This window comes from Pelophylax lessonae, assembly GCF_965119305.1.
Source record: "Pelophylax lessonae genome assembly, chromosome: 1".
Classification (NCBI taxonomy): Eukaryota; Metazoa; Chordata; class Amphibia; order Anura; family Ranidae; genus Pelophylax; species Pelophylax lessonae.
The window spans coordinates 59,349,690-59,364,173 of record NC_138768.1 but is presented as its reverse complement, the minus strand read 5'-3'; the positions used below and the strand labels follow the sequence as shown (position 1 = coordinate 59,364,173).

The 14,484-nt window shown below is 44.3% G+C and overlaps 1 protein-coding gene across 1 annotated transcript in view; it reads right to left on the bottom strand.

The window, feature by feature from the left end:
* Positions 1–14,484, bottom strand: part of STARD6 (StAR related lipid transfer domain containing 6) — a 106,143-nt gene that overhangs the window by 48,036 nt on the left and 43,623 nt on the right. The window contains exon 7 of the mRNA XM_082275354.1: positions 11,106–11,240. Within this exon, the coding sequence (XP_082131480.1) occupies positions 11,106–11,240 (135 nt within the window). The remainder of the gene's footprint in view (positions 1–11,105; positions 11,241–14,484) is intronic.

Genomic DNA, 14,484 nt, shown 5'->3' with positions numbered 1-14,484 from the left:
TTTCTCTCCTTCACTCAGCTAATGTGACCCCAACGCTGATGGAGAGAGGAAGAAGGGCAAATAAGGGTATTGTGCAGGTGCTCAATGTCCTTCTTATCAACTGATGATGATAGGACACTGGCAACTAGCAGGTTGTAATGGTACACAATGAAAACCTGTGGCTTTGTGTAATGAATAGGTAGGCTTGATGCACCCGCTGTCTTGTATACAGTTTTCTGGGCAGTTTCTAGTCATTTTGCCAAGGCACCCGACATCTGAAGGCACCCCAGTGTGCCTAGGCACCCTGGTTGAAAAAGGCTGCATTACATAGAGGAGGTAAGTATAACATGTGTGACGGTACTCACCGTCACTGGGAGTGAAAAGCAGATACTTAAAGGTTTGGATTGCTTCAAATGGGTTCTGTGTTTACAATAATGATAACGTGTATTGAAGTTCAATGTCAGAGACAGGCTCTCCCTATTGTCTGTGTATTGAGGTGATGTGTATTCTGTTAAGCCTGTCTGTCACATTGTTAATTGTTAACCACTTAAGCCCCGGAAGATTTTACCCCCTTCCTGACCAGGGCCTATTTTGCGATTCGGCACTGCATGACTTTAACCACTTAAGCCCCGGAGGATTTGGCTGCTAAACGACCAGAGGCTATTTTGCGATTCGGCACTGCGTGACTTTAACGGACAATTGCGCGGTCGTGCGACGCTGTACCTAAACGAATTTGGCGTCCTTTTTTTCCCACAAACAGAGCTTTCTTTTGGCGGTATTTGATCACCTGTGCGATTTTTTGATCACGCGCTATAAACAAAAAAAGAGCGTCAATTTTGCAAAAATAGCAATATTTTTCCCTTTTTTTTATATGAAATTCCCCCCCAAAAAAAATGTAAAAATCAAAATTTTTTAATATTTTCGGCCAATTTGTTTTATGCTACCTATGTTTGGTAAAAAAAATCGCAAAAAGCGTATTTTGATTGGTTTGCGCAAAAGTTATTGCGTTTACTAACAAAGGGAAAGATTTTTGTCATTTTTGTTGTTTTTTTTTTTTAACGCGTAATGGCGGCGATCTGCGATTTTTTTTGCGGTACTGCGACATTGCGGCGGACAGATCGGACCCTTGACTGACATTTTTGACACTTTTGGGGTTACCAGTGACATTTCTACAGTAATCAGTGCTATACATATGCACTGTTACTGTAAAAATACACTGGTAGTGAAGGGGTTAACTTTATTTGAGAGGGAGGGGCTGTGTGTGTCCCTAGGGGCGTGATTCTAACTGTGATTGGCTGTGGCTTCAACTGTATGCAGAGTGATCAATGGATCTACATAGTAGATCCATGTGATCAGCTCTCATACAGAGAGGAGAATGACAGGCAGCTTGTTTACACAAGCTGCCTGACTTTCTCCCTCTCCCCCGCCGATCGCAGAGTGGCCGGCGGCGATCGGGTCCGCCGGTCACACGCGCGGGGGGGTCCGTGACCACGCGGGAGCGGGAGCGCGCCTCCGGCGGCGCGCGCTCGCTCCCTAAACCCTCACAGGCGAGCGACGTAGACCTACGTCACTTTGCCTGTGAGGGGCTGACCGCCGCCGTAGATAGTCGTGCGGCGGTCGGCAAGTGGTTAACGGACAATTGCGCGGTCGTGCGACGCTGTACCTAAACTAATTTGACGTCCTTTTTATCCCACAAACAGAGCTTTCTTTTGGTGGTATTTGATCACCTGTGCGATTTTTTTGATCATGCGCTATAAACAAAATTTTGCAAAAATAACAATATTTTTCACCTTTTTTTTTATATGAAATTCTTCCAAAAAAATGTAAAAATCAAAATTTTTTAACATTTTAGGCCAATTTTTTTTTTTTACCATATGTTTGGTAAAAAAAAAAAAATCGCAAAAAGCGTATTTTGATTGGTTTGCGCGAAAGTTATTGCGTTTTCTTTTTTAACGTGTAATGGCGGCAATCTGCATTTTTTTTTTGCGGGACTGCGACGTTGCGGCGGACAGATCAGACCATTGACTGACATTTTTGACACTTTTGGTGTTACCAGTTACATTACTACAGTAATCAGTGCTATACATATGCACTGTTACTGTAAAAATTACACTGGCAGTGAAGGAGTTAACTGTATTGGAGAGGGAGGGGTTAAGTGTGTCCTAGGGGCGTGTTTCTAACTGTGATTGGCTGTGGCTTGATGGGTAAGAACAGTGATCAACTGTCCTACATAGTAGAACCGTTTGATCACCATTCTTACACAGGGGAGACTGACAGGTGGCTTTGTTTACACTAGCCGCCTGCCTTTCTCCCGCTGTCACGGACGATCGCGAGTGCCCGGCGGTCTTAGGGTCCGCCGGGCACACGCGCAGGAGGGTTCGTGATGGAGCGGGAGCACGCATCTGGCAGCGTGCGCTCGCTCCCAAAACCCTTACAGGCTAGCAACGTAGCCCTACGTCGCTCTGCCTGTGAGGGGCTGACTGCCGACGTAAATAGTCGTGTGGTAGTCGGCAAGTGGTTAATGAACTCACATGTTGTTTCTGTCCAGATGGCTAGATAATTAGTTCAGGTTAATTCTATTTCTGTATACAATTTCACCTGCATATGGTTATGTAATCAGGCAACCCCTGACCTGATGGGGTAATTTGATCAGGAGGGGGATGTGTGTATAAATTGAGTGTAAAACTGTTCAATAAAAGGAGAAGGTTCCAGTACAAGCTAAGTTGTCGGCTAGCTTTGTATGGGGGCGGTTGGAAAATCTGATATCTATGTTTACGACAAGTACAGTGTGGGTCGCGGTTCCGTTACAACAAGTTTGTTATATTTAAAAATAAATTGTAGGTCGAAAGAACAATTGTTCAATTTTTGTATAACTGGTGTGCTCACAGGGACACACGACTTTCATGCGGCCATTGAATATGAGCGCTCTAACACATTCTAAATTTCTTTAAGAACGAATGGCTTTCTAATCATTGATGGCAGACTCGTTTGGGCCAAATGAAAGGAAAAAAGCAAATGGAGAAAATAAGCGTGGTTTTCGCAGGGCAATTGGCAAATCAACGATGGCACAACCATATGAAAAATCGCATGACAATATAATCGTTCATTTTTTGACTCATTTATGGCCTGCCTTAAGCCTTGTACACACCACAACTCAGATTGGAGCTGCTGTACTACACAGGCCAAATGTCAGCTGGTTTCTATTGAACTGGCCAATGTCGGCCAACATTCAACCCGTGTGTACTAGGCTTAAGGGACAAAGGCTGACAGATACTTTACAGTGCTGTAGTTCACAGGCTGCCAATGTGGGAGAAAGGAGAGAAAATCAGGGAGATTAGATAAGTATACTTATAAGTTTGGTGTCTCCTTGGCAGCAGAGTTTGTTCTCTCACCTTTCCTGCTTTTCTTTTCTCCCTCCCTAATCTGTGTTCCCTCAGCACAGTCTATGTCATTCCTGTTGCTTTCTTCCCCCTTCAGCAGCAGTAAATCTTAAAGTGGTTGTAAACTCCCATTGAATAATTGTACCTGTACGTAAGCCTATAAAAAGGCTTACTGATAGGTCCTGTAAATATGCACGTTTAGGAGATATTTACTGTATATGCAGCCAATCATGTAATCGGCGCATGCGCTCTGATAGAACGGTCACCCGTGCCGTTTTTTCAGAGCCCTGTGCCGTGACCGGCAGCTCCTGCACACATGCCTCTCAACACAGCCGGAGTCTGCGGACCATGAAGGAAGACGGGTAAAAATGGATGTGGCCTCCAGCGGTGACAACGCATCAGTGGAGGGCTTCGTTTGCAGGTACATTTTTCCTAATGTGCTAGTATGTGATGCATACCAGCACATTATGCCTTTACTTTGCAGGTCAGAAAATGAAAATCCAACAGTTTACTTCCTCTTTAACCACTTAAGCCCCGGAAGATTTTACCCCCTTCCTGACCAGGCCCTATTTTGCGATTCAGCACTGCGTGACTTTAACGGACAATTGCGCGGTCGTACGACGCCGTACCTAAACGAATTTGACGTCCTTTTTTCCCACAAACAGAGCTTTCTTTTGGTGGTATTTGATCACCTGTGCGATTTTTTGATCATGCGCTATAAACAAAAAAAGAGCATCAATTTTGCAAAAATAACAATATTTTTCACATTTTTTTTAATATGAAATTCCCCCCCCAAAAAAATGTAAAAATACATTTTTTTTTAACATTTTAGGCCAATTTGTTTTATGCTACATATGTTTGGTAAAAAAAAAATTGCAAAAAGCGTATTTTGATTGGTTTGCGCAAAAGTTATCACGTTTACTAACAAAGGGAAAGATTTTTGTCATTTTTGTTGTTTTTTTTTTAACGCGTAATGGCGGCGATCTGCGATTTTTTTTTGCGGTACTGCGACATTGCGGCGGACAGATCGGACCCTTGACTGACATTTTTGACACTTTTGGGGGTACCAGTGACATTTCTACAGTAATCAGTGCTATACATATGCACTGTTACTGTAAAAATACACTGGTAGTGAAGGGGTTAACTTTATTTGAGAGGGAGGGGCTGTGTGTGTCCCTAGGGGTGTGATTCTAACTGTGATTGGCTGTGGCTTGAGCTGTAGGAACAGTGATCAACGGTCCTACATAGTAGAACCGTATGATCAGTGTTTCTACACAGCGGAGAATGACAGGCAGCTTGTTTACACTAGCAGCCTGACTTTCTCCCTCTGCAGCGACGATCGCAGAGACCGGCGGACACAGGCGCGGGGGGGTCCGTGACCGCGCGGGAGCGTGCCTCCGGTGGCGCGCGCTCGCTCCCCAGAGCCTCACAGGCTAGTGACGTATATATAGCCTGTATATATATCGGCAAGTGGTTAAAGTGTTACTAAACCCACAACAGTAAAATCAGTCTGTATTAGCAGTAAAGCATGCTTGTTATACTCATGATGGAACCTAAGGAATTAATCATCTGCATTGTGTAAAAAGGCTGTTTGATCCTGTCTTCTCTGATCCTCCCCTTCTTCCACTGTCCTCAATCCATGTGCTGATAGAACAGAGCCTTGGGGACACTGCGCATACTCACTTTGGTATGTATTGCTAAAGAGTTTTTTTTTTTTCTTGGGAGAGTACATGTGATCAGCAGAGGGCCAATCAGCACTGTCCAGACAGAGGGTCAGGGGTCCTGTAGCCTCCTAGGAGAGTCAGAGGCGAATGAAAACTCCTCCTACAAGCTTTAACCAGACACTGATAGAAGTCACAAGACTGCTATATACTGCTGATTAGAAAAGGTATTTAGCAGTTTATATTTACTAAAATAATTGCATTTCCATGTTCTGTGTACTGTAGGAGATCAGATATAGTGACTGCAGGCTCCTGAGTTTAGCAACACTTTAAAGCTGTCAGTTGATCGGCCTCTAGTGGCTCTGATTATAGGCACAGTGCCGAGATTAGAGAGAAACTGAGCATGTGCAGAGCAGGGTGAGGCATGGTATTACTGGATTATAAACATAGGCACTTAGATTTAAAGTATAACTAAAGGCAAAACTTGTTTTTAGTTTTGGATAGAGTGGAGAGGGATTTGAACCCCTGTCAGTTTTTTTTTTTTTGCTGTCTGTGTCCCCGTTAGGGAGATTCATCCTCTCTATTTGTCCTGTTTACCATTATCATTGAAAGTGAGAGTAAAAGAAAATCCCAAATTTTGGGTGGTCCGCAGAAAAGTAATAGGGAGGAAATCTTCCAATGGGGACACTAGTTCTGGTGATCTGGTGGTCCCCAAGGAATTCCCTTAATTTGCAGGGATTTCCTCTCACTTCCTGTTTGGCTATGAGACAGGAAGTGAAGGGAAATCTCCACAATGGGACACAGATGGTGAAATAAATCTGACAGGGGTTATAACCCTCCCTTTCTCTATCCAAAATATAAAAAAACAAGTTTTGCCTATAGTTCTACTTCAATGTTTTACATTCAGCTCTACCTGCAAAAGCGGCCTATCAGGTCTTCATTTTCTGACTAAAGTTCCACTTTAAAATTCAATTTTATAAATAATGTAATTCCCTGAATGAAAACCACAATCTCTGTTCGAAATTCAGTCATTCGTGAAAAAATCCCCATCTCTGCTCCTTCAAATCTTCTCATTACTGTGGTCGAAAAACGAATGTCGATTTGACCCCACTATCGATTAGAAAGTCGAACGAACATTCATAAAATAAAAATTTTCAAACAAAAATCTATACATGTATGGCAAGCATAAAAAAAAAAAAAAAATCATACCTGCCCCCCTCCCTTAAATTAATAAAATGAACAATCATTCAAATAAGCAGAATCGTATGAGAAGATCCGTTGATGTGACATACGCTTACTAATCATATTCTGTGTGATCGGATTTTCCATCCAGACCAATCAGAATCATTTCTATGAAATTGATCTGTTTTGCTGGAAATCGATGATACAATAAATATCTGCCTTTTTGATCATTCATAGATTCATATTACCTGGTTATTTTTCTATGACATTGATACATGTTTGGCCACCATAAAGAGTCCTTGGCACAGACTTCAGAGTAATAATTGTAGAATGAATGGGATGGCAGCCATGAACAGACTCTTGGCATGTCACCCTTGGCTCTGTGCTGAGCCCTGGTCTTGGCCAAGTCTTACCTTGGTGCCTGGGATCCTGCAGAGAAGCAGCGGCTGTGACCCTGATCTCGTCTTCTCTACTTTGTACTGGGACTGACTCTGCTGGTGACATAACATACTGGAGGAGAGCTGCCAGGAAGTGGAGGTGTCGATAGCTACAGCTGGAAGCACAACTGCTCTCCGAGAGGTCATATGACTGCACATGAAGCAAGGACAGCCATATTATCTAAGGGCGCATCGATCATATACCTGAATTTACTAGCTTATTATTAGTAGTATTAGTAGTAATATTATTATTTTATTATATAGGATTTATATAGCCCCGACAGTTTACGCAGCGCTTTACAACTTGATTGTAGACAGTACAAATACAATACACTTTAATACAGTAGGAATCAGAGGGCCAATCTAAGAGATGTCATCTGGATTCACATATCTTTAAAGAGGAAGTAAACCCTCCTCAGGAAGTTGTACCTATAGGTAAGCCTATATTAAGGCTTACCTATAGGTACTGTAAATATCTCCTAAACATGCACCGTTTAGGAGATATTTACCTTTAATGCAGCCAGTGACGTCACTGGCGCATGCGCTCTGAAGGAACGGCAGATCGTGCCGTTCCTTCAGAGCCCCGTGCCGTGACCGTCGGCTCCCGCGCGCGTGCGCGGGAGTGACGTCACCGCGGCTCCGGCCAATCAGATGGCCGGATGCCGCGATCCCGGAAGACGGGCGACTATACATGTCGCCCGTCATACAGGTAAGCGGACGGCACGGCGGGGGCTCGTTCTAAGGTAAGTATTTCATAATGAGCTAGTATGCGATGCATACTAGCTCATTATGGGTTTCTCTTTCAGGATTTAAAGAAGATGAAAAAAAAAAATCTCGGTGTACAACCTCTTTAAAAGATAAGTCCACCCTAACACTAAAATCCCTGCATCTATAGATCTCCACACTCTAACACTAACTTATCTACCCCTGTAAAGAAGAAATCAGTATACAGTATCTCACAAAAGTGAGTACACCCCTCACATTTTTGTAAATATTTTATTATATCTTTTCATGTGACAACACTGAAGAAATGACACTTTGCTACAATGTAAAGTAGTGAGTGTACAGCTGGTATAAGGCTCCATGTACACGGGACGCTGGAAATGGCCGTTTAGGAGCAGTTGGGCGTTTTTTTCAGAAGCCCCTGAACCCATCTACATTTTATCTTATCTGTCCATGTACACCAGGTCGTTTACAGTCATTTGCAGCAGTTGCGTTCAGGGACTGTTTTTAGAACGCAATTATTTGCGTTCGAACGTGTGTTTCCCGGCGTTTCAAACGCACAAACGCGTCCGGACGCGTCTAAACGCGTCTGAACGCGTCCGAACGCGATGACCCGCGTTTAGCGTTCGCGTTTTTCCATTTTAAAAGGGGAATAATTTTTTTGACCTCTAGGAACGCTTCTAAACGCAAACGCCCACAAACGCTGCTAAACGCCCGCTAAACGCGGGTACAAACGCGACTGAACGGACGTTTCAAACTTCCTAAAAATTCCAGCATTCAAAGGGACTTTTAACAACGTCCCGTGTACATGGAGCCTAAGTCTCCATTCACACTGGTACGACTTGTCAGGCGACTTGGTCAGCCTGACAAGTCACGCACCATCGCGTCCCATAGTGTAGTACAGGACCGGTTCTAATAGGAGCGACACAAGTCGCTCCGACTTAGAAAAAAGGGTTCTGTACTACTTCGGGGAGACCTGGAACGACTTGCATAGACATTCATTTTATGAAGTCCGTGCAAGTCGCGCCGAAGTCGCGCTGCACGCGACTTCACAGGTCGCCCCCGAAGTCGGATGCGACATAGTGTGAACGGAGTCTAACAGTGTAAATTTGCTGTCCCCTCAAAATAACTCAACACACAGCCAGTAATGTCTAAACCGCTGGCAACAAAAGTGAGGGCACCCCTAAGTGAAAATGTCCAAATTAGGGCCTAAAGTGTCAATATTTTGTGTGGCCACCATTATTTTCCAGCACTGCCTAAACCCTCCTGGGCATGGAGTTCACCAGAGCTTCACAGGTTTCTAGTGGAATCCTCTTCTACTCCTCGATGACATCACAGAGCTGGTGGATGTTAGAGACTTTGTGCTTCTCCACCTTCTGTTTGAGGATTCCCCACAGATGCTCAATAGGGTTTAGGTCTGGAGACATGCTTGGCCAGTCCTTCACCTTTACCCTCAGCTTCTTTAGCAGGGCAGTGGCCGTCTTAGAGGTGTGTTTGGGGTCGTTATCATGTTGGAATACTGCCCTGCAGCCCAGTTTCCGAAGGGAGGGGATCATGTTCTGCTTCAGTATGTCACAGTACATGTTGGCATTCATGGTTGCCTCAATGAACTGTAGCTCCCCAGTGCCGGCAGCACTCATGCAGCCCCAGACCATGACACTCCCACCACCATGCTTAACTGTACAGGACACACTTGTCTTTGTACTCCTCACCTGGTTGCAGCCACACACGCCTGACACCATCTGAACCAAATAAATGTATCTTGGTGTCATCAGACCACAGGACATGGTTCCAGTAATCTATGCCCTTAGTCTGCTTGTCTTCAGCAAACTGTTTGCAGGCTTTCATCATCTTTAAAAGAGGCTTCCTTCTGGGATGACAGCCATGCAGACCAATTTGATGTCACTCTGACACACCGCATCTCCTATCCTGATAAAGAGCCTAATGACGTAGGCTCTTTACCATGTAACCAGCTGTGTCCAATCACAGCTGGTCACATAGTAAATAGGAAGTGCTGTTGATCGGCTTTCCTCAGTTCGTGCCTGACAGGGGGGGTCTGTGCTGGTAATCAGAGCATTGATTACCAGTGCAGACCCTTGGGGGATGCCACTAGAGCCAACAGTGATTGCCCACCCATGGCCACAAGGGATGCCAATCAAGGCTCAGGGACCCTCCTCATCAGTGCTGCCCATCATTGCCATCTATCAGTGGCACTTACCAGTGCCCATCATTGCCATCTATCAGTGCCGCCCACCAGTGCCCATTATTGCTCATCAGTGCCGCCTATCAGTACCCATCATTGCTGCCTATCAGTGCCTATCAATGTCCATCAGTGCCACCTATCAGTGCCCACCAATGCTACATATCATTGCTACCTATCAGTGCTGCATATCAGTGCCGCCTATCAGTGCCCATCAGTGCTGCATATTAGTGCCTCATCATCAGTGCCACTCCATCAGTGCCTCCTCGTCAGTGCCTGTCAGTTCGCCTCATCAGTGCAGGAAAAAACGTATCTATTTACAAAATTTTATAACATAAACAAAAAACATTTTTTTTTTTTTTCAAACTTTTCGGTCTGTTTTTTTTATTGTGTAGCAAAAAAGGAAAAACCTTGCGGTGATCAAATACCACCAAAAGAAAGCTCTATTTGTGGGAAAAAAATGACATAAATTTGGTTTCGGTACAGTGTTGCATGACCGCGCAATCGGCATTCAAAATGCAACAGCGCTAAAAGCTGAAAATTGGCCTGGGCAGGAAGGGGGTGAAAGTGTCCTGTATTGAAGTGGTTAAAGGGAACCTATCATGAGAGAAATATTTAGGCTACCACTGATGACCTCTATTTGAAAATGCTAATTGCCTGGCGGACTTTGCTTGTTCTTGGTTGGTGCCAGCATGGCATCCAGTCTACTAACATGTGCACAAGGATTGCAGTCTACCTATTACCCTTATGACAAGATTCCATTGTGAGAGGTACCATAGCCTGACAGATAGATTTTCAAAGGGTGTGTATTTCTGTCCATTTAGTCCTGAGATTTACATCCCCCTGGCACACAGCCCAGCCCTGCCTGGAAAAGGAGGAGACCTGACCTTTCTCTTTTGCAGTTTAGTAACACTTAAAGGTCTTGTCCCTCCCCCAGCCTGTGACTGGACAGTGCAATTAGAAGCAGCAGACTCTTTGCTCTCTCCTCCTATCAGCACGCTCCTTGCACTTTCCCAGTCTGAACACTGCTGTACAGGGACTTCAAGAGGATAATACCTGTTTAGATTCAGGTACCTTCACTCCTTACATTTAAAAAATAATTGGTAGGGACGGGTTAGGGGAATGGTTATGTGTATGTTTTTACCATTGACAGTCCTGTGTGACCACAATTGGGGACGGTTGTGGCCATTTTGCACTTTATTTTTTTAAATTTTTGTACAATAAACAAAATACAAAAAATTGAATAAAGAACTGCATAATTTGTGTTTTTATAGCTTTCCAGTACTAAAATATTGTATTTAGTTGAACTGTCCAACTCAGTGGGTAAATTGGTAATTTGGTGGCTACAAGTGAATTTTTTCATAAGTAAAATCTTTGTAGATAAAATATTTTGTTGGCCCAACCATCTTAGCATAGCGTAGAGTCTATTCATATTTTTATTTGTCTTCCCAGTAGCCTAAAATTCAGTGACGTGTCTTCACTGTCCTCCCAGGAGGTGGTGAGCCATCATTTAAAGATAATTCAGTTTCCCTCTTGGGAAAATTTTTTAATTCCTTCCCGAGCGCTGGTGATGAGGCTGATAATGTTGCTTGGTAATGCCGACTCCACCACAGCTCGGGGTAGAAGACCACGAAGTTCTGGCTGCATGTAGACCACAAGCTTGGAATGTGCCGGGTTCCTGCATTAAACAAAATTATGAGAACACAAAATTATAAGATGCAGTAAGAAAATTCCACATTTGGTATTATTGAGTGGCCATTTTCATGGCTTGTTGTTTTTCTTTCTTTTCCATTTGGCAAAATTTAGGTGGGGTGCAGTGGCAATAATTCACAGATTTGAGTGCAATAAGGAACTTGTATTGAAGTATGCAGAAATAGTTCACAATAGAACCCTGAGGGAAGACCACCCAATTGGGTGCACTCATGGCTTTCAGCAATGTGAATGGAGTGATGCTCAGCCAGACTGACAGCATCTGTTAAGAGGACAGAATGCAGCCTGGCCGGAAGGCGTCCAGAGGAGTTAAAGACCCTACGCTTTCCTTCCTAGTCAGGAACCTTTCCCTACCACTAAAACTGTCCCTAACAGGTGGGGTACATTTCCGTACACTGCCTACTCATTAAATGCAAGCCAAGCCTGGGAGCCAGGTCCTTAAATAGGCTCTGCCTGACCCAAGATGGCTGCCAGAATAGAATCCAATAGGATAGTTTGCTCAGTGACTCAGGAAACCATAGAGCAGTGATGGCTAACCTTGGCACCCCAGATGTTTTGGAACTACATTTCCCATGATGCTCATGACCTCTGCAGTGTAGTTGATCATTATGGGAAATGTAGTTCTTAAACATCTGGGGTGCCAAGGTTGGCCATCACTGCCATAGAGGAATCCTGTTCCTCTTGACTTCCTCTCGAAAAATAATGCCGCTCCGGAGAGCACCACCTGCAGTGGAAAAAGTAGACTGCACCTGCCTACACACATATGTACAGAGTACAAGTAAAGAGACAACATTGTCTTCCGGTAGGAGATTGTATAAGGAAACTGAAAATACATGACATCATTTCAAAATAGAACGTTATGTAAAATCCCCACAAAAATGTTAATGAAGAAGTACAGCCAAAGCTCGTTTGGCTGTACTTCTTCTGTGGATGACAAGAGTGCAGTTTGTTCTGCACTCCTGTGACCCGTCATCAACAGACAGCGGGCTAAAACCTGCTGTCAGCTGATGTCAAAGAGCGGGTCCAGGCTTGGGCAAGATCGCGAAGATATGGTCGGGATCTGCCCACATGTCTGAACCAAGAACAGGCTCAGCCTCTCAACGAGCCACTGAGAGTCTGAGCCAGCTTCTCCCTCCCCCTCCACAGCCCAGCACTTCAGTAGGGGTGCAAGGGTATCAATCTTAGAAGGGTCTTGCTTTTCGTACTCCTGGAAAAGGCCTACCAGCAAGTGTTGAATTATTGCCCATCAGAATGCCCTTTAGAATGATCTGGCATTTGGGCATAGTGAGGGGAAAAGTGACTTACTATGTCATCATGGGAGAGATGACATTCTTAGTGTACCCCCAGCATCCAGCATGGTGCACTTATTTAATTAGTTGGCACACCAATATTGAAGGAGAGGGTAAAGAAGAAACAGGGAGGGAACATTTTTTACAAAAGCTTCAACCACTTGTTGACCGACCACAGTCAGCCCCTCACAGGCAAAGCGACGTAGGTCTACGTCGCTCGCCTGTGAGGCTCTAGGGGCGGGCGCGCTCCCGCCCCCGCTCGTTCACGGACCCCCCCGATGTCCGCCGGGCACTCGCGATAGTCTGTTACAGCGGGAGAAAGGCGGGCGGCTAATGTAAACACAGCCGCCTGTCATTCTCCCCGGTGTAAGAATGGAGATCACACGGTTCTGCTATGTAGGACCGTTGATCTCTGTTCTTACACCACAAGCCACATCCAATCACAGTAAGAAGCACGCCCCTAGGGACACACTTAACCCCTCCCTCTCAAATAAAGTTAACCCCTTCCCTGCCAGTGTCATTTTTACAGTAACAGTGCATATGTATAGCATTTATTACTGTAGTAATATCACTGGTAACCCCAAAAGTGTCAAAAATGTCAGTCAAAGGTCCGATCTGTCCGCCGCAATGTCGCAGTCCCGCAAACAAAAAATCGCAGATCGCCGCCATTACTCGTTAAAAAAAAAACAACAAAAATGACAAAAATCTTTCCCTTAGTTAGTAAACGCAATAACTTTTGCGCAAACCAATCAAAATACGCTTTTTGCGATTTTTTTTTTTTACCAAACATAGGTAGCAGAAAACAAATTGGCCTAAAATGTTAAAAAATTTTGATTTTTACATTTTTTTTGGGGAATTTCATATAAAAAAATGTGAAAAATATTGTTATTTTTGCAAAATTGACGCTCTTTTTTTGTTTATAGCGCAAGATAAGAAAATCGCACAGGTGATCAAATACCACCAAAAGAAAGCTCTGTTTGTGGGGAAAAAAGGACGTCAAATTCGTTTAGGTACAGCATCGCACGACCGCGCAATTGTCCATTAAAGTCACACAGTGAATCGCAAAATAGGCCCTGGTCAGGAAGGGGGTAAAATCTTCCGGGGCTTAAGTGGTTAAATAAACTCTGGCGATCCTGCTCTGATGGTTCTTGTTCAGGCGCTTCCTTTTAGGCCCCTTTCACACTTGTATGACCTGAGAGTCGTGCGATTTTTCCTCAATTTTTTGCCGCGACTTTGACTGGACTTGAAGCAATCCTGTGTAATCTTGAGGTCTATAGACCTCAAGTCCCATCAAAGTCTGACCAAAGTAGTGCAGGAACTACTCTGAAGTTGCTGCGACTTGAAGTTGCACAGATATGAATGGTACTCAATGGTATGACTTGTCATGCGACTTTGTAGTCTCGAGCCGCAGGACAAATCGCACAAGTGTGAAAGGGACTTATAGAGTGACACCGCTCTGTTCCTGTCTCCCAACTGTATTCTTGCCTTGTCACCTAGGTCAGTGGTCCTCAACTCCGGTCCTTAGGGCCCACTAACAGGCCAGATTTTAGGTATTACCTTGGGGAGATGCAGACTAGAGTACTGCAATCACTGAGTAGCAAATTATATCACCTGTGATGTATTTCAGTTATCTTGCAAACCTGGCCTGTTAGTGGGCCCTGAGGACCAGGGTTGAGGACCAGGGACCTAGGTTTCCGAAGGAAACTACCAGTGGCCATTGTAATGCACATTACGCAGGGATGGTCACCATTAGGAAAGCCACCCTCAGAAATGCCATTGCATTGGCCTGCAGCTCTGGCGTGCGTGCATGTAGATAGGAAGTGTCTGAAAAGAGGCTACAAGAGTTCTGCAGCGGTGAGATGCAATTAAAGATGAAAAAAGGTGAATAGAAGCATTTATTAAAAAAAAAACAACCAATTATGA